Source organism: Haliaeetus leucocephalus, unplaced genomic scaffold (genome assembly GCF_000737465.1).
Source record: "Haliaeetus leucocephalus isolate CR32 unplaced genomic scaffold, Haliaeetus_leucocephalus-4.0 Scaffold1, whole genome shotgun sequence".
In the NCBI taxonomy this organism is placed as follows: domain Eukaryota; kingdom Metazoa; phylum Chordata; class Aves; order Accipitriformes; family Accipitridae; genus Haliaeetus; species Haliaeetus leucocephalus.
Genome location: NW_010972437.1, coordinates 16,929,709 through 16,950,836, shown reverse-complemented (window position 1 = coordinate 16,950,836; position 21,128 = coordinate 16,929,709). Strand labels below are relative to the sequence as shown.

General features: G+C 52.8%; 2 protein-coding genes across 2 annotated transcripts in view; one reads left to right on the top strand and one right to left on the bottom strand.

The window, feature by feature from the left end:
- The window catches only part of STK11IP (serine/threonine kinase 11 interacting protein), a 19,977-nt gene extending 19,757 nt beyond the window's left edge, over positions 1–220 (bottom strand). The window contains exon 1 of the mRNA XM_010569566.1: positions 177–220. Coding sequence (XP_010567868.1) covers positions 177–220 — 44 coding nt within the window. The remainder of the gene's footprint in view (positions 1–176) is intronic.
- A 4,827-nt stretch (positions 221–5,047) lies between these two features.
- The window catches only part of SLC4A3 (solute carrier family 4 (anion exchanger), member 3), a 28,441-nt gene continuing 12,360 nt past the window's right edge, over positions 5,048–21,128 (top strand). The window contains exons 1-10 of the mRNA XM_010567850.1: positions 5,048–5,184; positions 6,404–6,560; positions 10,097–10,431; positions 10,881–11,023; positions 11,607–11,818; positions 17,756–17,907; positions 18,547–18,727; positions 19,267–19,402; positions 19,506–19,680; positions 20,066–20,162. Coding sequence (XP_010566152.1) covers positions 5,131–5,184; positions 6,404–6,560; positions 10,097–10,431; positions 10,881–11,023; positions 11,607–11,818; positions 17,756–17,907; positions 18,547–18,727; positions 19,267–19,402; positions 19,506–19,680; positions 20,066–20,162 — 1,642 coding nt within the window. The 5' untranslated portion in view covers positions 5,048–5,130. The remainder of the gene's footprint in view (positions 5,185–6,403; positions 6,561–10,096; positions 10,432–10,880; positions 11,024–11,606; positions 11,819–17,755; positions 17,908–18,546; positions 18,728–19,266; positions 19,403–19,505; positions 19,681–20,065; positions 20,163–21,128) is intronic.

Below are 21,128 nucleotides of genomic sequence, written 5' to 3'. Positions count from 1 at the left end.
TGGCACGGCATGGTGCATGCAGGGCGGTGCATGGCACGGGGCACGGGGCACGGCACGGCACGGCACGGCACGCAGCACGGTGCCGGGCACGGCGCAGTGCCCGGTGCTGGATGCTGCACGGCGTGGTGCGGTCCCGCGCACCGCACCGCACCGCACCGTACCGCACCGCACCGCACCGTAGGGGTTGCACGGCGCGGCACGGTAACGTGGTGCAGCGCATCCCCTGTGCCCGCCTGCGTCCCTTCGCTCCCCCGGCTGTACGTGTGTCTGTCTGTCAGAGCCGTCTGTACGTCCAGTGGAGGGGTGTCTCCTTGTCACTGTCTGGTGCTGGTACTTCGTCCTGGAGTGGGTTTTGTTCCCGTGTGTCCGTGTATGTGTCCGTGTCTGTCGGCCGTGGGAGCTCCGTCCCATCCGGTACCTCCGTGGGGGGCCTGGGAAGGGAGAGTCGGGGAACGGAGCAGGTGCTTCAGAAGTGAATGACTACGGTGGTTTATCCAGGCTAGTTCAACAGGGTGTCGGATTCATTGACATATTTAAGCCTTACCAAATACTTCTGTCTTCTTAGTTTCAGCGTAGCCATGTGGCAGAGATCCACAGGTTAAGCCCTTCATGCCTGAAAACTTTGTGTGTTTACTGTCTTGTGTGTTGCCTTTTCATTCTGGTGTGTGTCCCCCTTCCTCCACCGTGGCAGGGCAGGAGTAGGGGCCGCGCAGCCCGCTCCTGTTTCATTCGACTCAGAGGCTGTGACTGTCGCAGCAGCATTCGAGTGCTTCGGTGTATGCAGCAGCACTCCTGCTCCTGTCCTACATGGACAGGCTCATCAGTATGTCTTCCCGGGAAAATCTTCCCAGGCTTCTAATCCTTCTCCTTTTCGAGCTCTTCCCGTCTGTGTCTATCAGCCAGAGTCTCTTCTCCTCTATCCCCAAACCAGCTTTGCCCCTCTGGCTTTATCCCTATCTTAACATCCACTCCTTGTCTAGACACTCCACGGCTAAATTATTCTCAGCCCGATGGCCAGGGGATTAGGGAAGAGCTGAGGAGATGGATGCGGGGCCTGATGGCTGTCTCCATGCAGCCCCTTGCCCACGGAGCTGGGGCAGCCTGCTGTAGCCCTCCCGGCTCATCTTTATTGCAAAGGGGCAGTGTGAACTGCTCGCCTCTGCCCCTCGAAGGCGTGCCAGATGCGTTTTTCTCAGCAAAGCAGGAAAGCTCCTGCACTGGCACTGTGAAGCAGCCTTTGGGGGTTGGGGGAAGCCCTGTTAGCAACATGTGGGAGATGCCATAGCTGCCAGCATCGCAGGAGCACGCCTGCTCGCTTTCCTTCAGCATTTATTTAGCCTGGGCGGTCGGTACAAGGTACGGTGATTTGGGTGAGCCAGTTCTGTTTACTCATGCGCTTGCGGAGGGAGCAGGGAGGTGTGAGTGCGCACAGGTCGGCAGGCTGTGGATTTTTCTGGCCTCCCTTTGAATCTGGCCTGCTGGCATGATGCTTCTATTACTGAAAATTACTTCTAGTGGGAATGCTGAATCACGTACTCCCGACAACCAGAAGGTACAGTAGGATGAAGGTATCATTCATTCAGTTTTCTATACTGGGCTTTTTTTTCTTTTCTTTCCCCTTTTGTCTTGTGTTCTTCTTATGGCAGCCCAGGCAGTGATGCCAGCAGCCTGGGCACTTCAATCTGATGCTCATTAGCAGAATTCTCCCTGATACTCATTTTAAGTTTCTCTTTTAAATTTTAACCCATTTCTAAGGCCCTTTGTGCAGAGCCGCTTGAAAAAAAAAAATCTTTAATCGTGTTTTACACCCTTGAGATCTTTCCAGACTGCTGGCTTGTCCCCTCCCCATCTTAGTCATCCCATATTGCGCTAGACAAATTTAGCTCCTAACCTTTCCTTATAAATCAATCCCTCTGGCCTAGTGGCAATTTTTTGTTACTTTTGTCCGAACTCCGTCTGTTGTGGGTACTAGAAAAGCCAGGCCAGATCCAAGTAGGTGTCCATCCAGCCTTTCTCCCAGAGGTTGCACAGACTGAGGGGTAAGTGGCCTCTAGTGGCCAGCCTTCAATTAACGCACCGAAAAGGCGCACCAGCCCTCCCAGGCCACTAGCTCTCCCTTCTCGAGAAGGCAGGAGAGCTGGTAGGGTTAGGTTCGGAGAACGTACCTCCCATCCTCGCTACTTTCTTGGCCCCAAAGCGGCAGACCCCTCCAGCAGCTCTGCCCCCAAGCCCCGCCAGCTCGCAGAGCATCGCATCCTGCTTTCACAGGGTGATGAGCAGGGGTTGATGGAAACCCTGTGGGCACCTCTCAATCCCTCTGAAATTTCAAAGCACGTCCCAAGGGCTTTCTTACTTTACTGCTAGTACAACTGTCTTGCTTTTAGCTGTTCAGCAGTGTCGTTAGAGTGACATATTTTCAGCATATTTCAGAATACGCTGCTTCAGTGGGTAAAGAAAGACTAAGTGCAGGATTTTCCTTCTCTTTTAACTTTGTTTAGGCAGTCAGGCTGTAGTTTTAGACTCAGTGTAACATCTTGCAGAGCTGGAGCCAGCAGAGTTCGTTTCATCCAGCAGTTCTCCTGGCCGTGGGTTTCCTGCCGCCCGGAGCACGAATGCCCTTGCGAGCCTCTGCCCAGCTCCAGACAAACCTGAGCTTGACCTGGAACAAAGCACATTGTTTCACAGCATTGCTGATAGTTTTGCAGTTTCCTTCGGAGGCCCCACAAGGCACATTAGTGGCACAGAGGTGGAGCTGAGCATTGGCTTTTTTTTTTTTTTTGTGAAATTACCTTTACCATTTTGCTAGTTTTCAGGGATTCTGCCACTACAGGAGCTGCTGTCCAAAGACCCGTTGTCATTTTATTCACTGAAGTAGTAGTGCTTGCAACACATTTTTGCTAGCAGTGTGTATCTGTGGATGTTATATTCCTTACAAATACCCAATCCTTTCTTTAACAGTCATGTTGCTGTGGCCCTGCAGGACTGCAGAGCCAGGTTCCCCTCCTCACTCTTCCCGCTGGAATAAAGCATTCCCTGCCTTCAGTTTCAAATGTACTGCAGTTTGCTTTCATGGAATGATACTCATGATATAACTCTTCTTGAGTTAAACGCGAAAGGAAATAAAAGCCGTGTATTACCCTGTTCTCTACCAAGTCTCCTACTAAAAAGCAGCTCAGTCTCTGCTTACAGATTATTTCCAGACCTTTCTCCTTTTTTCTGCTTTCTCTCTTAGAACTGTTTTGCTTTATCTTTCCTGGAAAACAGGGTGTCAAGTTGTAGATCTTAAGCTGTAATCTGCAGAGTGGAGTGGGTATTTTCATTCTTTTCTATCCTGTTTGTTATGGCCTGGACTTTGCATTTGCTTATTAGATGTCTGTCTTGGCAGCATATTTCTCTTGAGCTGTTCAGGTTTCATCGAGGGATTCAATTACTGAAGAGTCCAATGAGGTGTGTTTGAGGAGTTTCTTCCATTAAGTTTTGCCTTGTTCCTGATAATTAGAAGGGTGGACCAAGGAAGCATGCTTCATCAGTGGTCAGATTAGCTCCTCAAAAACTTGCCTTATGGAAGGCCTTGGGATTTTTTTGGTTTGAATAAGCTAATTTTTTGGTTTGAATAAGCCCTTCAGGTAGGCAGGGTAAGGAGAGACTGGAGTAGTGCTTTTTGGAGATCTTCAAAGATAGAAAGGATGATGAAGTGGCCGTACTGGTGTCACCTTTAGACCATCTGTTTTAGTGGCCTGTCTTGAGCAGTGGCCCATACTAAGTACTTCAGATGAGATAGTAAGAAACCCCTCAGCAGATCACCAGGGTGGAACCTATAATACTCCTTCCAAAGCTTTCATAGCTGGAGAATAGCTTGTTCTGAAAGGTGGGCTTAACTTCTTGTAATTTTCTTTGTCACAAATATGACAACTTGTTACCTGGAGAGATGGCCAAGCTATCCTCTGACTTTGCAGTTTTTTCCTCCTCCATGATATCACTGAAAAAAAGGTTTTATTTTGCCAGTTTTGAATTAATTTGTATTCTACCCTTGTAGTTTTAACGAATGTCCCTTTTCTTGTGCTGTGAGATGAGAACACTTCGCTTATCCGTGTCCAAAGCACTGTGCATGTGCATGTGCTTACACCTTCTCTCCTCTGTATGAGTTCAGATGAGTATTTGGAGGTCAGCATCTTCCCGGTGCCAATCTCTGCGCCATCTCCAGTTCTTCCTGGGGTGCAGTCCATGCTGAGATCAGCCTGCGCTGTTGCTGTAGATGATATGACTACAGCTGTTTCTGTGTTAGTCTCCATCCCACTCCTTGTCAACCGTGGCACCTCATTGCCTTCTTCACTTGCAGTCGCGTATTGAGCAGAGTGCTCCCTCGGGCTGCCCGCAGGGTCTTCTGCATCCCTCAGCCGTGCCGGTGCAGACAGGGCACAGTTCTGCAGTCTGAAGGTTGGCCCCTTTCCCTGTAATGTGTTGTTTTGTGTTTGGTGTTTGAATGCTGAACTGTTTGTCCTTGTGCCGTCTCTCTGAGCTGCACAGATCTCTCTGAGGTTCCTTCTGGCCATTTTGGGATCTGCCCAATTAAAGCTAGGTGGCGGCGGACCACTCTGCTGCCTGCTCCTGGCATGCCTTCCCAGCACCCGATCTCTCCAGCTTTATCCTGCCCCGGCGGTCAGTCGCGCCCCAGCTTTGCACAGATGTGCTGGTGGAGAGGTGGCTGAGCAGGAAGGCTTTCCTTCTCTCGCACAGCCCGTGCAGGAGCTATGCGTAGCTGCTCTCTCGGTCGGTCCCTGCACCCTCCACGCAGCAGGTCTTTCGGAGGAGGACAGGGTCCCACCTGCCCTTGAATGGTGGGAGCCGGTGCACAAAGCAGCGCAGGCTGGGCCGTCCTCGCCCCCTCGCTGCAGTGTGCCAGGGGACAGGCCTGTCCTAGTGATGCCGGGGACGTTCCCCAAGGGCCGGTGAGGTGACCTCTCTGGGTTAGGAGCCAGGGGGGTTGAGGGCAGTGGCCAGCAGTCTCCCACGACATTCCCTTGTCCTGCCCTCTCTCCACAGGTTATGCCACTCTCCAGGTTTGCTGGGTGCCTGCCGGTGAAAGAGAAGGGTTGATATTTTGCCCAGGCCCTTAGGTCCTGAACCAAAATGGCAGCTGGAGAGTCCCCTCCCGTAGGAGATGTCTTCATCGACCTGCAGCAGGTGAGGTGGGAATCCAGCAGCAGCGGGGCTGTCTCTTCCCCGGGGACTGTGCTCCTGCCGGGCTGAGTGCGGGACCCGCGTCCTGGCAGCCTGCTGCAGTAGGAGACACAGCCTCCGTTCACTAGGGACAGGTCTGTGCAAAGGGTGCCCCAAGGCTGCCCACGAGCCCACATCCAGTCTCCGTGCAGACAGCAAGCTGTGGTCCAGAAAAGGCCAGAGGTTGCTCTGTGGGGTCCCTGTGCCTTCACGTGCCGTTGGGTGGGGTAGGCAAGCACAGGAGGAGCTGGGCAGCTTGCAATTAGACTCTCCCCATTTAGACTGGGCTTGGGACACCCATGCTAAGGTGAGAGGAGAAGCGGTCTCACCCACAGATACAAAGCCGTTCCCAGGGCACGGCTGGGAACAGCCGGGGGATGCGAGGAGAGGCACAACTCGGCTAAAGGCGCCTTGCTCCCTCTTTCCGCCCAGCACAGACAGATTTGTCACAGTTGGGCCTCCTCCTGTTTCCATGGAAACACGGGAGTCCACAACAGCTCCGCACTGGCATTTCGGCTATATTGACGGAAAATTTTACCAGCTGCAGCTGCTCGGGAGGCAGAAAGGACAGGAGTCACCTGGTGATGCTCTTCTCGGAGCGTCTCCACCAGCAAAAGGCAGAGAAGCACCCATAGCCTGAGACGGGAGGAAAATGGGCAGAAAAGCCTGAAGAAAGCATGCCAAGAGGAACAGGAGGCCCCTAGGAGTGCGGAGGGGAGGTGGGAAGGCACAGGGTGGTCACTGACCCAAGGGCAGGTCACCAGAGCAGGGATGCTGTTTCCCAGGGGGAAATACAGAGGAGGTCTAAGAAAGGGAGGGATGGCAGACTGGGCAAAGGAAGGGCCAGAGGGCAGCAGTTAGATGTGAGGAGAGAGAAATTCCAGCTAAACAAAAGCTATGTATCTCCTCTAGCAGGAAAGACAGGCACTGACATAGTCCCTTGATGCCTGCCACTCATGGGAGATGTAGAGGACTGCTAAGGTATCTCTGCAGAGTGTGGTTTGGAGGCTTGCTGATCTGTTCTGGCTCTTGGTTTTGTGCCTCTAAGTGAGAAACTATGCCTAGCCCTGTTGTGTGGAGCCTGCTGCTCCTCAGCAAGCCCAGCACCGTTTGCAGGGCAGGAAGATCCAGAGGGCTGTAGAGGTCTGCAGTGTTTGATTCTTGTCTGGCGATTTCTGTGCAGGGCAGAGATCGCGCAGAGAAAGCCTCTCCTGGTGCCGAGGACGATGAGGACTTGGATAAGACTTTGTCAATCGAGAGATTTGGGGACCTGATAAGCAAGTCAGCATCAAGCAATCTGGAGAAGCAAAGACGCAGCTACAGTGAGAGAGATTTTGAATGTATGTAGGTTTGAACCGTTGTACCCACTTTCACCCTCGCCGCCAACCCTCACTCAGCCCCATGTGCTCTGCAGCCTTGTGCCAGGACCCTGCAGATTGTGTTAGCCTGCTATTCACTTCCTCCCTTCAGAGCGTTCCCAAAGTGCTACGTACACCCAGTTTAGCAGCAAAGCCCATGGCCTCTTCCCAGTCTGTTACCTGTTTTCCGTGTCCCCACACTACTGCCCAGCCCATGCAGCAGCATAGCTCAGCCCAGGGTGTTCGCTCACCTCCTCACCCAGCATCGGGGACCTCTGCAGCCACTTCCCCCATGTTGAAATTTCCACTTTGAAAGTATTTTTCTTCCATATGGCTGCAAAGAAACATCCAAATATGGACAGAAGCCAGGCTGTCCTCCCCAGTTTGAAAGCAGATGGCTCCAGTCAGACATGCCTGTGTATTTCTAAATAGCAACCACGAAACTATCAGGCCTATCTGCTCAAAGGACTGCAAAATAAAAATGGGGTGTGAATTTAAAATGCTGTAGCTATATCACCTGAACTCCTCTGATCAGCATATTTATTCCTCTAATTGCCCTTCCATGATGAAGGCAACCAGTCTGCCCAAACTCACTTTGGCTGTAAAATAAGAGCGTGCCCACAAGAGCGGCCATAAACTATTGCCTGGAGTAGGTGGGTCGCATTAGCTTGTAGTAACAACAGCGAAGGGCAGGAAGAAGAGGCCCCCACCCAGCAGCCTGCTTGTGTGGCAGACAAGTAGCAATGGCTGGGAGAGTTTCCCACTCTCTGGTTCTCCATGGTCAGATACTGCTTATTTTCCAGTTTTGCTTTGATGGGATACAACCTCAGGAACATTATGTTCCAAGTACATCACCAGACTGTTTTCTGCTTGGCCACTCATTTCCAATGGCTGTTGTAAAAGTTGGCTGGTAAAAGTCTATTATTGTAGTGCGCCCCAGCTGCTACTTTCTGCTTGTGTCATTTCTCTACAGAGGCTCCATGCAAATAACACTTTCCACCTGAGCACACAGTCACTCGCGCACATGGCTGCAAGGTGCTAATAGCTTTGCTGTGGATTGAATACCTGTCCTGTGCCCGTAGGACTTACCTGCTCAGAAGCTCTGCCTGTGTGCACAGGTGTGCGGGTTGGCTTGGAGGACATGGATAATCTGCTTGAGCATGCATGGCAGAAGCTTCTTTGAAAATTTGACTAGAGATTTGTACTGTTCGGGGTTTTTTTCTTCTTGATAGGAGAGTCCTTCTTTCTTTGTCAGAATCAAGCTTGTTTTCCTCTGACCTCCTTATGTATCCCTGTTATCTAGGACTACATCAACCCTGGTTATCAGAAGTTCTATGCAGTTTGTATTCATAAAGCTGGAAGATCTGGTTAGGTCATTAGACTTTGAAAGATAACATACCAGCCCATGGATGTGAATGCTCTCTGGGTTTAGAAAAGTTTCCTGCCCTATTCAAAGCCAGAAATTCCTAATATGTAGGCTCTTCCTTCTGGGGTCCCTATGCAAATTACTTTTTCATATCTCTTGCATCAAGTTCACTGAGAAGTGTAATCAAACATCTAGGATGCTGGTTTGGCAATAGCTTTCCATACAGGCAGGCAGTGCAAGGAAGGGAGCAGGGAAGGAGGGCAGGGGCTGGACACACAGGATTTGCAGGAGGACAGGGAGGAAGAAGAGGGAGGCATGAAGACTTTTGTGTTTGGGAGAGATATGTTTTTCCCACCTCCAGGCCACCTCTGTGGAGTTGTGATCAGTTGACACGAGGAGGGCTGAGTGCAGGGGTGAAGAGCAGTGCTCCCCTCTTCTGTGCCAGATCAGTTACTTACCATCACTGCCCTTTCCTGCAGCCCAAGGCTTCAGTTTCCTTCTGATCCAAAATGTAAATGTTTCTGTCTTGGGTTGATGTGAACGAGCCAGGAGGGAAAGATGGGCTGTGTCCTCACCAGCAGCTTTGTGCTGTAGAAGGAGTAACGTGTGTATGGTTGGGGCCTTCCTTGCTTCTTCTTACATTAGAAATTCATGCCTGACCTATCTGTGGCATGCAGAGCAGTCCTACAGGAGTGCAGCAGTGGGACAGGAGGGTCTTTCTGCCAAAACCTGTGAGTGGAATAGGGTACATCTAGTCAAGTCAAAGAAAAGAACACTTTGGAGGAAAAGGTGCCCAAACTCTTCCCGATTTGCAGATATCTGACCATTTCCAATCTGCTCTAATCTTGCCACAAGCCTCTCCTGCTGAACCGGGGGGTGTGTGAAATATCCCTGCTGTTCCCAAGAGGGGAAACAAGGGAGAAAAGACTTGAGAAACCAAAGGAAAGGAAACATGACAGCAGAACAATGAACCTGCCTGGCTCTCCCAGGGAGAAGGTTACAGCTTCCATTGAAAATGTCCTTTGAAGGTAGTTTTCACTATAAACAGATTTTGCTGCCATGTCACAGGAAAGCTGGGAAGGAACCAAGTCAAAACAGACTGGAAACAATTCCTCAGGAAGGGCTGCTGAGCAAAGCCCCCTTGCGAAGTGGCTGGTGCCCCCGTGATTTCAGCTGCTCCGGGTGCAGCCCCAGGATCTGTGCATCCTGCAGACTGTCTATGGAAGGCTTTGTGCCTGCAGATAGACCTGGCAGAAATGGCTTTCCTCTCTCTCGCAGGGAGATGCTGAACTTACCCCGTTCCCTGCCTAGTGCATTATCATTTTTTTTGAGTGAAGGCTCAGAAATGCCATTAATTTCTTCTCACTCTGTAATTCCCACGACACCCGGGTCAAGCCTGTATGAATTTCTCTTTGTAGATTAGTTTAAAGAAAAGTCCTTCTGCCCTGTTTTTTACCCTGGTTTTTAAAAGACAGCCTCCTAATTGAACCTGCATTTTAGAGGCTGGTAGACGCAAGCCCTCACAGTACCTGGGATGTGGACTTAGATTGCATCTGCACTAAAAGGCTTGGTCTGTGGTTTCTGTGGGTATGCAGGAAGGACTTTTTGTCAAAGCCTGGGGGATAAATAAGGTACGTCTATTTAACTCAAAGTATGCAGGAAAGAAGATCATAGAATCATTTAGGTTGGAAAAGACCTTTAAGATGATCAAGTCCAACCGTAAACCTAACGCTAAGTCCACCATTAAGCTGTGTCTCTAGAACTTTTGTAAAGGGCCCAAATCATGCTTGTTTGAGAATGTGAGGAATGTTTCCCCATGTTTAGGAAGGGGATGGTGCCTCTGGCAGGTCACCACAGCTCTGCGTAGCCATGCAAATGGCTTTTGGCAACACTGGGAGAGGAGTCCTGCCTTCCTCAGGGCAGTGGAGCTGCGTTGGGGTGGTTTGGCACTGCATGAGGGCTGCCTCCCCAGCCACCCCAGGCTGGACACAGCCTGCCGCATCACTGAAAGAGCTTTGCTATGTCCCTGCGGGCTGGTGGCTCTCCTTGCCCTTCCTGGCCCTTGATCTCCAGACCATGCTGTTTCCTGGAGGGGCGCCTGGCAGGTTCCTCCCAGCCTCTTCCTGCCCCTGACTCTCTTTTTCTCTCTCAGTCCACCGCCAAACCTCGCACCACATCCATCATCCCCTTTCCACTCACCTCCCTTCTGCCTTCAAGTTCCAAAAGAGGCCACCCCGTGCCAGTAGGAGGAAAAAAAGGAGGAGGAAAAAGAAGAAAACCTCGGTACCCCCCTCGGAGGTCACCCCCACCATCCAGGAAGAGGACGAGGAGGGGGGAGAAGAGGAGGAAGAAGAGGAAGAAGAAGAAGAGGAAGAAGGAGAATCTGAGGCAGAGGAGGCCCAGGAGAAAGAGATCTCTGCAGAGTCTGAGGGTGAAGCTCGTGGGAAGGACACGTCCCCTAAGCTGGAGCCCCCAAGCAAACCAAAGGCAAGGCTAGGGCATCCCTACCTGGATGGGGCTCGGAGGCTGGGGGGAGGTGGAGGGAGGTTCAGTGCTGGGAGGGTGCCAGGGTGCATGGTCAAGGGAGTGTGCTGCTCAGGGGAAAAGGTTGTAGGAAGAGTGGTTTTGTCCCTGCCTAGCAGAGATGGGCACTAGAGGACAGTGATAGATAAACCATTGCTTGGGGTCAATGCTGGGGAGGGTGTGCATGACCATTTTGGGGGTGTAAGACCCACGGGGGAAGATCAATGTGTCTGTTCTTAGGGTGTATAGGATATGGGGGGGCTCAATATAGCCAGTCCCAGGATATGGGGCATGTGGGGGAAGTTGGTGTGGCCCATTCTAGGAGATGTGGACATGGGGAGGATCTGCGTGCCAGGGACTGGGGCAAAGGCTGCCTGCCCCGGCTCTTGCTGTCAGGACTGTCATCTCTGCAGTTCACCATCGGCAGTGATGAGGAGGAGTCCAGCAGTGCTCTGGCCCCCGCGCAGTTCCACGTGGAGGAGGAGTGTGGCATCCTGTCCCCCGTGCCACGCTTCGCCGACCTGCTGCAGGACAAGGGCCCTGCCTCCCTCCGCAGGTAGGCGAGCGGTGCCAAGCTGCCTGCCGCTCTCCCTGGCTCGGGATCGCCGCACAGACCTTGTCCCCAGGGGCAGCGGCTCTGCCCAACCTGAACTTGACTGCTGAGCCAGAGGGGACAAGGGGCCCAGAGGGAGAGCGGCTGTGAGCAACACGGCTGCTCTCCAGTGGGACAGTTGCTCCCTGGGACTCCTGCAACCTCCCTGGGTCTGTGGGATCCCCAGTGTGTGGGTTTGGGGGCACTGGGCTGCACACCTGGAGTACTCTTCCTCCCAGCTAACTTGCGCTGTCGTGCTGACCTACAGGCTGGGAAGCCCCAGGAGGCTTGGCCGAGTCAGGGGACCGTGAGGCCATTGACTCAGAGGTGGGTCCCCAACACTGACCACAGGCTGATCCCACTCTGTGGTGGGGGAGAGGAGGAGCAGAAGGGGCAACCTTTAGGTTTGGGGATAGGTGACTCCTGGCTCTGCTCCTTCTCAGGGACTTAATGGTCAGGGCTGGGCCGAGGGACCTCAGCCCCTGAGGGGCCAGTGCCCATCCTCATTCACTCCATTTGCTACCATCAGTCTCTTTGGTTCCTACAGCCTCCCCGCACCTCGGGAACGTCTGTCTCGTGGGTGGGAGAAGCGCAAGCCCTGGGGCCAGGTGGTGAGCGGACAGCGGGTTACCTATGACTTGAAGGAGAGGATGTGCATCGGCAGCATGACCACGCTGGAGAGCGCGGCGTACCAGCGCGTCCCCACGGATGAGGCTGAAGCCCAGATGCTGGCGTCCGCTGACTTGGATGGCATGAAAAGTGAGGCTTTGCGACACTACCTACTTACTAGTGCGCGTGTCCCTTGCTTCTCCCTGCTTTGCTCTCTTCCCTAGCAGCTCCAGGCATGGTCTTCAGCCTGCTGCAGGACCTGGTCCTCACCTCCCTGTCCCCCAGCCCCTGCTATTCCAGCCCTGGCTCCTCTCTGTCAGCTTTGCAATGTCCACAGCGCCGGCCCCCATGTTTCCAGCACCTCTACTCACACCCACTCCACGTACGCTTGCTCTTCCACCCGCCCCACTGCCCTCTCTGGTTCAGGGCTTCCTGCATTGCTCTGAGACCCAGCTCTCTCCTTTCCTGACACACTTTCCCAGCGATCAGCCCTCTGTGCGGCACGCCAGCTCTGGCATTGCAGAAAACCTGAGGTGAGGAGCCTCCCCTCTTCTCTGCTCTCCTGGTGGAGAGGCAGCTGCCCCCTCCAGAGCGCCTCGGAGGGGGACTGCCCCTGTGTGCGGCGTGAGGGCAGACAGAAGAGACGTCATGGAAATGCACGCTCTGGGCCCGAGGACATGGAGAATTCAATAGGTTGCTCTGCAGGCTGGAGAGGGAGGGAGACACCAGAGGGGAGCGAGGGAGAGAAGCGGTGCTGCACGCACAGCCTGGCTGTCCCTGGGCCGCGGGCGCTGCGTCCCCGGGCATCTGGCACGAGACCCCACGGCAGAGCGAGGACCCTGCTTCTGAGGAGCTGGTGGGGCAGCCCCCCACGAAAACAACCCTGGGTGGAGCCAGCCTTCCCAGGACCTCATCAGTCCCAGGGGCTGCTGCAGCCGGCACCTTCATGCCCCGTGAGGAGGGGAGCGAGTCAACGGGGCTGGCCCCAGGGTTTCGGTGAAGCCCCCCCAGGGGGGTAGCTTGCTTTCCACACATCAGTCTGGCTACCCCAGCCCCTCCTCTGAAGGCGAGTGGCTCATGGCACCTGACCCCTGACCTTCACAAGGACAAAATGACAACCCTTCGAGAGACAGCGGAGGCAGCGAAGGAATCGGAAGGGGGCAGCAGCCCGGAGGTAGCAATAAGCACCTGTATTCGCAACTCGCTCAGCTATGAAGACTTTGATGAATTTGCCTTCAATTTTGAAGACTATGATTTATGGGAGGCCATCAGAAACCATCTGGGCTACCCAGGCGGGGAGCCCACCTGTAAGTACCGGACCAGTGACCCCACAGTTGCAGCTGTAGATCAGAGCCCCCAGCTAAAGTGCGTATCCCCCCACCCTGTGTTTGCTGTCTGCCACCCTCTCTGTGTCAGGTTGGTCTCCTGGTTTAGAGGAGGTATGGTGTGCCCCACCGTGTGCCTGGGGACACTGGAGGAGCTTCCTGGTGTCTGTGTCCGTCTGAGGTCTTTGTACAGATCTGTGTTGTAGTGCTGAGGTGCTTCCCTGTATGTGTCTCGCTCGAGCAGCTCCGGAGGCAGCTGCATCTTGCTGTTTGCGCTTATCAGGATGTGGCCCGTGCCATGGCCAGAGAAAAAGCAGCTGCTCTGAGGTGTGTATAAGGACAGAGACATTTCCCCTTCCATCTGTGGCACAAGGTGACAGTGTGCTGCTGCTCTGTTTGCTGGAATTTGAGCCGAGCTGCGGATCCAACAGCAGAGGTGGGTATCAGGTTCTTGGCTCTGCACCATAGCCTAATGCCCAGAGGAGAAAATAACCTAGTCCCTGTGTCTGCAGGCTGGAGTGTGGCTGTGATAGTAGTTAATGGCAGGCTGGCTGGGATGCCTGAAAGTGGGAAGAGAGGAAGGAAGCAAGAGTGGGAAAAGCAGGGAAGGAGAGAATAGGAATGCCGAGAGCGAAGAACACCTTTCTGTTCTGCACATCTGTTTCTGTATCTGTGTATCCCTTGCGGAGAGCTGGATCTCTGAGCCGTCCTGGGAATTGTGCAGAAACTGGAGCCTCGCTCCCACCTCACGCAGGTGGCTCTTCCTTGGCAGATGGTGGTAACTCACAGTTAAAAGGTGGCTTTGTGTGTTACCTTGGGAGTGACACTGTTCATAGCTATAGCACTGTGGTGGTTGCCCTCATCCAGATCGTGTGTTAATTTTTCAAGGGGTTTTAGGAGTGCACACAGGAGGGTGATGTGGTCCCAGAACTAGCCCGCTTGCTGGCTTTGCATGCAGGAGTGGGGAGGCAGAGTGCTTGCAACAGGGACTCAGGATGCCTTGGTTCAGCTGACGCTGCCATAGCCTCTGTGCGATCTCAGGCAAAACACTTAACTTCCTCTGCCTCCCAGTCCCAGCATCGTGTTCTCTTTCTCAGCTGGCCTATCTTTACAAGCCTTCAGGGAAGAAATGTCTGCCTATGTGCTTCTGTAGGGACCAGCAAGAGGGGGTTTGCTTCTGGCTGGGTCTGCTACTTGTTACTGTAAATTGGTAGACAGTATAATAACAGCAAAGTTTGAAATAGAATCCTGGAGCAAACTGGCTCCATCAGCTGTCTTGAGCTGAGCAAACCATACATTAAAAGTGTGAGAAATTGCCCCAGGTTCACCCGGGAAAGGATGGCTATTCTTGGGAAGGTAGAAGGGGCAGATTGCTTCTGCAAGGTGTGATATCCATCACTTATAAAGTGGGGAAGTTTGACTTGCTAGCAGTTAACTCATTCATTGATTGCTACAGCTAATACTGCAGGTGCTTGAAATAGGATGTGCTGTACAGTCAACTCTTAATTATTCTGCACAATGAATCCACACTGTGGATTAATCCTGCAGAGAGATACGGTGGAGGCAGAGATGGCAGAATCAGTTCTGTGCAGAGCCAGCTCATGTCCAGCCAGTGCCACTTGCCCACCTATTTACTCCATGGCAGTACCTCTTCAGGACCCACTCAGATCCAGGAGGAATTTAATAGCTTTTGAGCAGAGTAGAGTCCTTGTTGGACCCGAGCTGGTCTCCTTGCACTGCTTTTAGTGTTCAGAGCATGGGGAGTGCTGTGCAGGGACACCTGGATGGCAGCAGGGATGAGCTGGGGTCCACCTGTCCCTATCACATTGAACTCAGCACCAGCCAGGAGAGACTTGGGGTCTGCGCAGGGCAGGGCAGGGCAGTAGCTTTTTCCAGAAGCCAGCATAGGGTTGTGACTTGCTGTATGTTGATTAGCATTTTGTTTAGTCTAATTTTAAATATTCCAACAGATGGGGTTTCAATCTCTTTTTTCTTGCTGTAACTTAACCTCTGGGGTACATGGGAAGTGTGCCCCATCCCTGTAATGCCGGCCTAGCAAGTTGCTCTCTAGTACTGATACAAATACTCTGATGCCTCTTTCTGGACTTTGTGCTTGTGGATAGAGGTTAACAAAAGGAGGGAAGCAGGAGCTAACATGTGAAGGCAATTGCCCGCTGAGTTGGACTGCCTAGCACAGGCACTCTGGGGGAAGACTTTAACCAGTGCAAAGTCATATTTGTCATCTTCAGATTTAAGCTGGTGGAAGAGGAACTTGGTCATCCCAAGAAATCTGACTGTGGAAGCCAATACAGAAGGTCTTCTGGAGGAGGCTGTAGGATATGCTGTGTGGGAGGGTGACATCCCAGTTTGTTGTAGTGGAGCCACCATAGGAATCACTCTCTGTCCTCATACATTGTCACTGTCTCATGCTCTGCTCCTGGGGAGCACTGGAGAGAAGGTACAGCAAGAGCTGTCCTTGGCTGCTTCATCTCACCCTGGGGTGTTTGGCTTCAAGCAAGGAGGGCAGAGCTATGCCTTGGGCTCATCACCCTTTGGTCTCAGCCCAAGATCCTGTCCTGAGTAAGGACCCTGCACTTAGGTGCTCAGTTGAGCTTGACTTTCATTTGGGGAGGCACCAATCTGATGGGACACAGAAAGGCTCTCTGTAGAGCAGCCTGGAGCACCTCAGCTGGGCTCTGCATGGGACTCCCAAAGCGAGTGGCCTCTTCCTAAATTAAGCCCATGTGTCCACCCTGCTCCTATGAGTTGTCTCCCCCATCTGGCATCTCAGTGACCACAAGCACTGCCAGGGGAGAGCGGCAAAGTGGATTGCTCCTTCGTCTTCTGCAGGACTCTGGAGGTGTGCCTTCACCAGCTTGCTCTGAGCCTGCAGCACTCCGGCTCCTGTCCCTGTCAGTGAGTGTGGGAGTCACTGAAGATGCTGGCAGGAAACTTGGCTCCTTTAATTTTATCTGTCCTCCAGCCATTTGGTGGCTGAGACTGAACGCCTGTGTGTGCTTTCTAGGGCTGTTGCTGAAGAGCACTGCGTAGCAGGTTGCCATTGCCATGGGAGAGGATTGCCATGCTCTGGGTGAGCGCTCTGTCTTGCTGGGCAGAGCATCCTCCAGCCCTGGTCTTCCAGGGACATAGTGAGAATCAGAAGCTGCAGGGATTGGAGCAAAGCTGCCATATACCAAGATCCTGTGCCTGGTGGACTGTTTGTTTTATGCATGAACCCACACTGAGTGCAATGAAGTGGCTGCCATGCACGCAGGAACTGAGAAATCCATGCAAAAGTCCAAGGAAGCCCCACATGTGCCTGGCTCTCAGAAACATTTGTAGTGGTGGGCAGTTATTGGCTCCTATCAACATTGCAGTGCAGTAAGTGAAGCAGGGAGGAGTCCAGCCATCAGTGGAACATGCATCAGCAGCGCAGCCAATGGGGAAAAATGCCCTGAGACCCAGTATTGATTCATTTTATATTTAATTTAGCGACCCAGATTTTCAAGGAGCAACGCCATGGTATGCCTGGCTGGATGCTGGGTGTGTCTTTCCATGCCAGAGGTGCACGGATATTTTCCTGCAACATCAAAGAGACCGCTTGGCCTTCAAACCCAGTGCTTTTTGCTATGCCTCGTGCCCTGAGAGCTGCAGGTCTTGAAGCTAAGTGCAGAAAAGTACATGGAGACTGAACGTTCATCCCAGCCAACCGAGAGCTGCCCTCGGTCCCCCAAGAGAGAAGACCTTGGCTTTGCCTTACAAGCAGGGTCAGCAAGCCTTGATGGACCAAAGCTGAGCAAAACCCCTGACTCGGTGATCTACCTGGGGGAGCCTGCCCATCCCAGAGCTGGGCTGTGAGGCTTTCCCCATCCCCATGGATTGTCTGTGCTGAGGAGGATACACTTGCTGTCTCTAGGTAGCATCCAGGGAAGCTGCCCTCCATGGCAGGCTGTTGTCCAGGTGCTGTTTCTCTGGCATTGTGAAAGGGGCTGGCACGGTTGTGGCCAGGTTTTGGTGGGCGCTGGCTAGCCAACAGCACTGGTAGCTTGGTGGTGGGTCTTTATTGCAGCTTCAGCAGCCTCTCTGGAGGCTTCAGGAGGCTTTGATTCAGCCAGCCAAACTCTGTAACGCAGACCTTTCAGAGCGCATTACAGCAGCCCTGCACATCATCTAGAAACACCGATAGCTGGAGTTAACTGCCGAGCCTCCATGCCAGCCCCGGTCTGCACTGTTATCCTACAGTCTCATCGCATAATTAAATAAAACTGTCATTGATATTTCCATGTGCCTCCCAGATCAGCAGCTAAATATTCTTCCCCTTCACTGCCCTTTATGCTTGCTGAGCACCAGGCCTTCCTCCAGTGGGAGAAATGAGCCCCAGCCAGGTGCCTGCCTGTGCTATCCAGGTACAGACAAGGCTTTAGGTTGCTTTTCGTTGAGGGGGGATGGGGAGGGTTCATGCACCACTTATTCAGGTACCTGAAATAAAAGCTTTTGCAATGGTGCTCCAGCATGTGCACAGCCTGGGAGGAAGCCACCGCCTTGAAGGAATTAGCTCGCAGACGTCTGGAAGAGCTGAAAGTAGGCAGGTGAGGCAGGAAGGATCTTCAGAGGTCTGGAGGATGGTGGTAAGTGCTCCAGCTGCCAGGGCTTTGCTAGCGTAAGCTAATGAGAGAAGAGTGGGCTTGGATGTGTTTCCCTGCCAGATAGTGTGTTTCCACTAGACAAACTGGTGGTCTTTTTTCCTTTCCCATGTCTTCAGGCCACCGTTTTGAAGATAACCCTGGTGTGAGGAGGCATCTGATGAAAAAACCATCTCGGAGTCAGATCACCAGGACAAGCAAAAAATTAGCATCAACTCCATCTGTCAAGAAAAAGAAGAAGAAGAAGAAGTTGGATAGAAAGCCCCATGAGGTATCTATGTGCTGTCCTCCCTCACTTGTTCAGAAGCCATAAATCAGGACTAGAAACAGGCACTCTATAAAGTGATAAATGTGGTTTCAATATAATTAATTCTTTACATGACCTTGGGGGTGAAATTTCAAGCTCTTATCCATTATCATGAGGGTTGAAAATATACTTTTCTCAATAAAGGCAGAGATTTCTCTGAAATGACAAAGCGTTGACCTTAGGAAAGGCATTAAAGTCACAGAAATGGGAGTGCTGTTGTGGAAGTTGGCAGCACAGTAATGTCACCATCTCTGGTAAGTGTGGGCAATGTTGGGGGAAACCAAGAAGCAGGCAGAGGACAAAATTGTCACAGCTTTAGTAGAAAGGGATGCAGCACTGCATCATTCTCTCTCTCCTGCCCATGCCATCTGACCTGGAGCTTTCTGGTGCTTCATGTGCTGATGGAAGCTCCTGGCACGCTGCCAGTGATATTTGTCCTGGCTGCTTCTGTTCACTAAACCTCTGGTTAACTAAGGCAGGCTTGCTCAGGCAGCACTTTAGACCAAGCGGTACCTTGAGAACAAACCTGAGGCTTTCCACATATTGCTGATAAAGCTGTATGCATCAGGGGAAGTCTTATGTCCTTGGTCTAATTTGCACTAGGTGTTTGTGGAGCTGAATGAGCTGGTAGTGGATAAGAACCAGGAGATGCACTGGAGGGAGACGGCCCGCTGGATCAAATTTGAGGAGGATGTGGAGGAGGACACAGCAAGGTGGGGGAAACCCCATGTGGCTTCACTGTCCTTCCGCAGCCTGTTGGAGCTCAGGAAGACGATTGCCCATGGTGAGTCAGGAACTGCAGGGCAGAGTTTGTGTCTTGCTCTGGGAGAGGTTTTGCTGGACAGCTTCTGTTGTGGTTTAGCCCCTCGCTGGAGACACACCAACACCGTCTATGTCCAGGCTCCACGTAGGGTCTGTGGAGACAGACCATCCTGCAGCCTGTTTGCCAGGGTTTGCATTAGCCCAAGGGTGCCTGTATTGGTTCCTTGCTCTGCCTTGCTGCTTTCAGGCACACGGCAACTGCAACACCCATCTGTGCCTGTGCCAGCAGGTCTTGGACCCATCTTTGGTGTGAAAAAGCAAGTTTGGTCAGAGTGGGAGACCAAAATGAGAGGGAGACACCAGAGCTACCAGTGCATCTTGGAGCTTCTGGGTTCTCTTGGGACAAGGGTTTACACAGTGGACATGGGACACCTGGACTTGGGGCATTTCTCAGCTGAGAGTGTCTGTACCCCAACCAAAGCCTGGCTCCTGGTGGGACAGCTATGTCCCCAGAGCATGTGTGTGACAGGGAGCGTTGCACACTTCCCCTCCTTCTGGCAGGTGCCGTCCTCCTTGACCTGGAGCAGACCACTCTGCCTGGCATTGCTCACCTCATGGTGGAGACCATGATCATCTCTGACCAGATCAGAGCAGAAGACCGAGCCAACGTGCTGCGCGCCCTGCTGCTGAAGCACAGGTGGGTGACACGTGGCCGAGGGCTGCCAGGGCTCGGGGGTTATCTGCGAGCCCCAGGTGGCAAGGGAGGCGGGTCCCCTCATGGCCACCACTCTCCCCCTCAGCCACCCAAATGATGAGAAAGAGGGCTTCTTCCCGAGGAACCACTCCAGCTCCAGCATGAACTCCATCGTGGGGAACCACCACCACAACCACACCACTGACACTTGTGTGCCCCTCATGGGGGAAGAGCGCATTGAGATGGCCGACCCCAAGGCCAATGAGACTGACTGCAAGGAGGTGAGGGTGACATGGGGGGTTACTGCTTCTTTTTCCACACCCTGGGGACAACTGTTGGCTGGTGGCAGCCCTTGGCACCAACCTCTGGGCCCCTTCATGGGGGGCCTTGTACTTCCAAGGGCTGAGCTCCCCTGGATCACCTGGAGCACTGGAAATCAGGTCGCTGCATTATGATTTCAGGACCTAATTTTAGCCTCACACTGCATGCAACATCTCCTTGAGTGTGCAATGGCAGCAACAGCTGTGGCGCTTGCAGGGTGGCCTTTGCTGCAGGGTGTCAGGCGTGCAGCTGAGGCAAGCCCGGCTGCAGATATGTCGGTGGCAAGGCTGTGTAGGGAGACCAAGGCATGGGGACTTCATCCTTGTTTGTATTCTTCCCTGGCAGAAAAACCCTCATCTCCATAACTCTGAGGGACACCGTAAATATCTGAAGCTGATGGAGAAGATCCCTGAAGACGCGGAGGCCACAGTGGTCCTTGTGGGTAAGAGGCAGCTTGTAGAGTCCCCCAGCGCCCAAAGAGACTAGTGCAGATCCTGGTCTGGCCTCAGCAGTCTGTGCCCTCTCTCCTGAGGTGTATTTGGTCATCTTGTACACGTTCCCAAAGTTCAACAGGGAAGGCAGCCTTTGTACGCTCTTTGGTGACGCTGCACATTTTGTTTGTGGTAAACATATGGGGTGCCAGGATAGTTCTTTTCCTAAATTACGGAAGAGGTTGATAGACACTGCTGCTGGGAGCTGGGGCCCAACTTAGAGGAGAAAGTCCTGCCAGGCTCACCAGAACATCCCATTTTGCAGCTCAGAAATGGGTAAGTGGTGCCCGAGGTTCTGATGGCCAGGCACTGACTGCTCTTGAGCCTCACGGTGTCCTCTGACCATCGCTGCCCTCTGTCTGGCCTCTTCACACCATGCCAGCAGCTGGGCCCTGCCCTGGCCAGTGTTGGTTGCTGCTTATGTGTGCCAGGGAGCTTTGATTTCATAGAAGCAGGGCCTGGCTGGTGGCAAGGTCTTGGGTATTGGCCATAGTGCTGCCAGGAGATAATTCTCTGTACAAGAGGGCTGTGAGCAGACAGGCTCAAGCATTGGTGGGCTTGGTGCCTTCTGACCACAATAGTAGTCCTCAGCACTTTGCTGGCATTAACATCTCGGCAAATGTAGCTATGCTACAAGCAAAGTAAATGTCATTGCCCATCCAGTAGATGAAAAGCTCAGGCAAAGAGGCTTGGCAGCTCAACCAAGCCGATACTTCACCACGATGAGGCCAAATCAGCTTCACAAACGCACTTTGAATACTCAGATAACTAAACACTGGCCATTTCTGAGGTAAGGCTATGTCTTGGGATTCGCTTGGACAAAGATGGCCCAGATTTGCCAGTCTAACACAGAACACAGCTCTTTGCTGGATGCAGATGGCAGAAGGATCAGTAATAATGCCAGAGAAATACAAGTA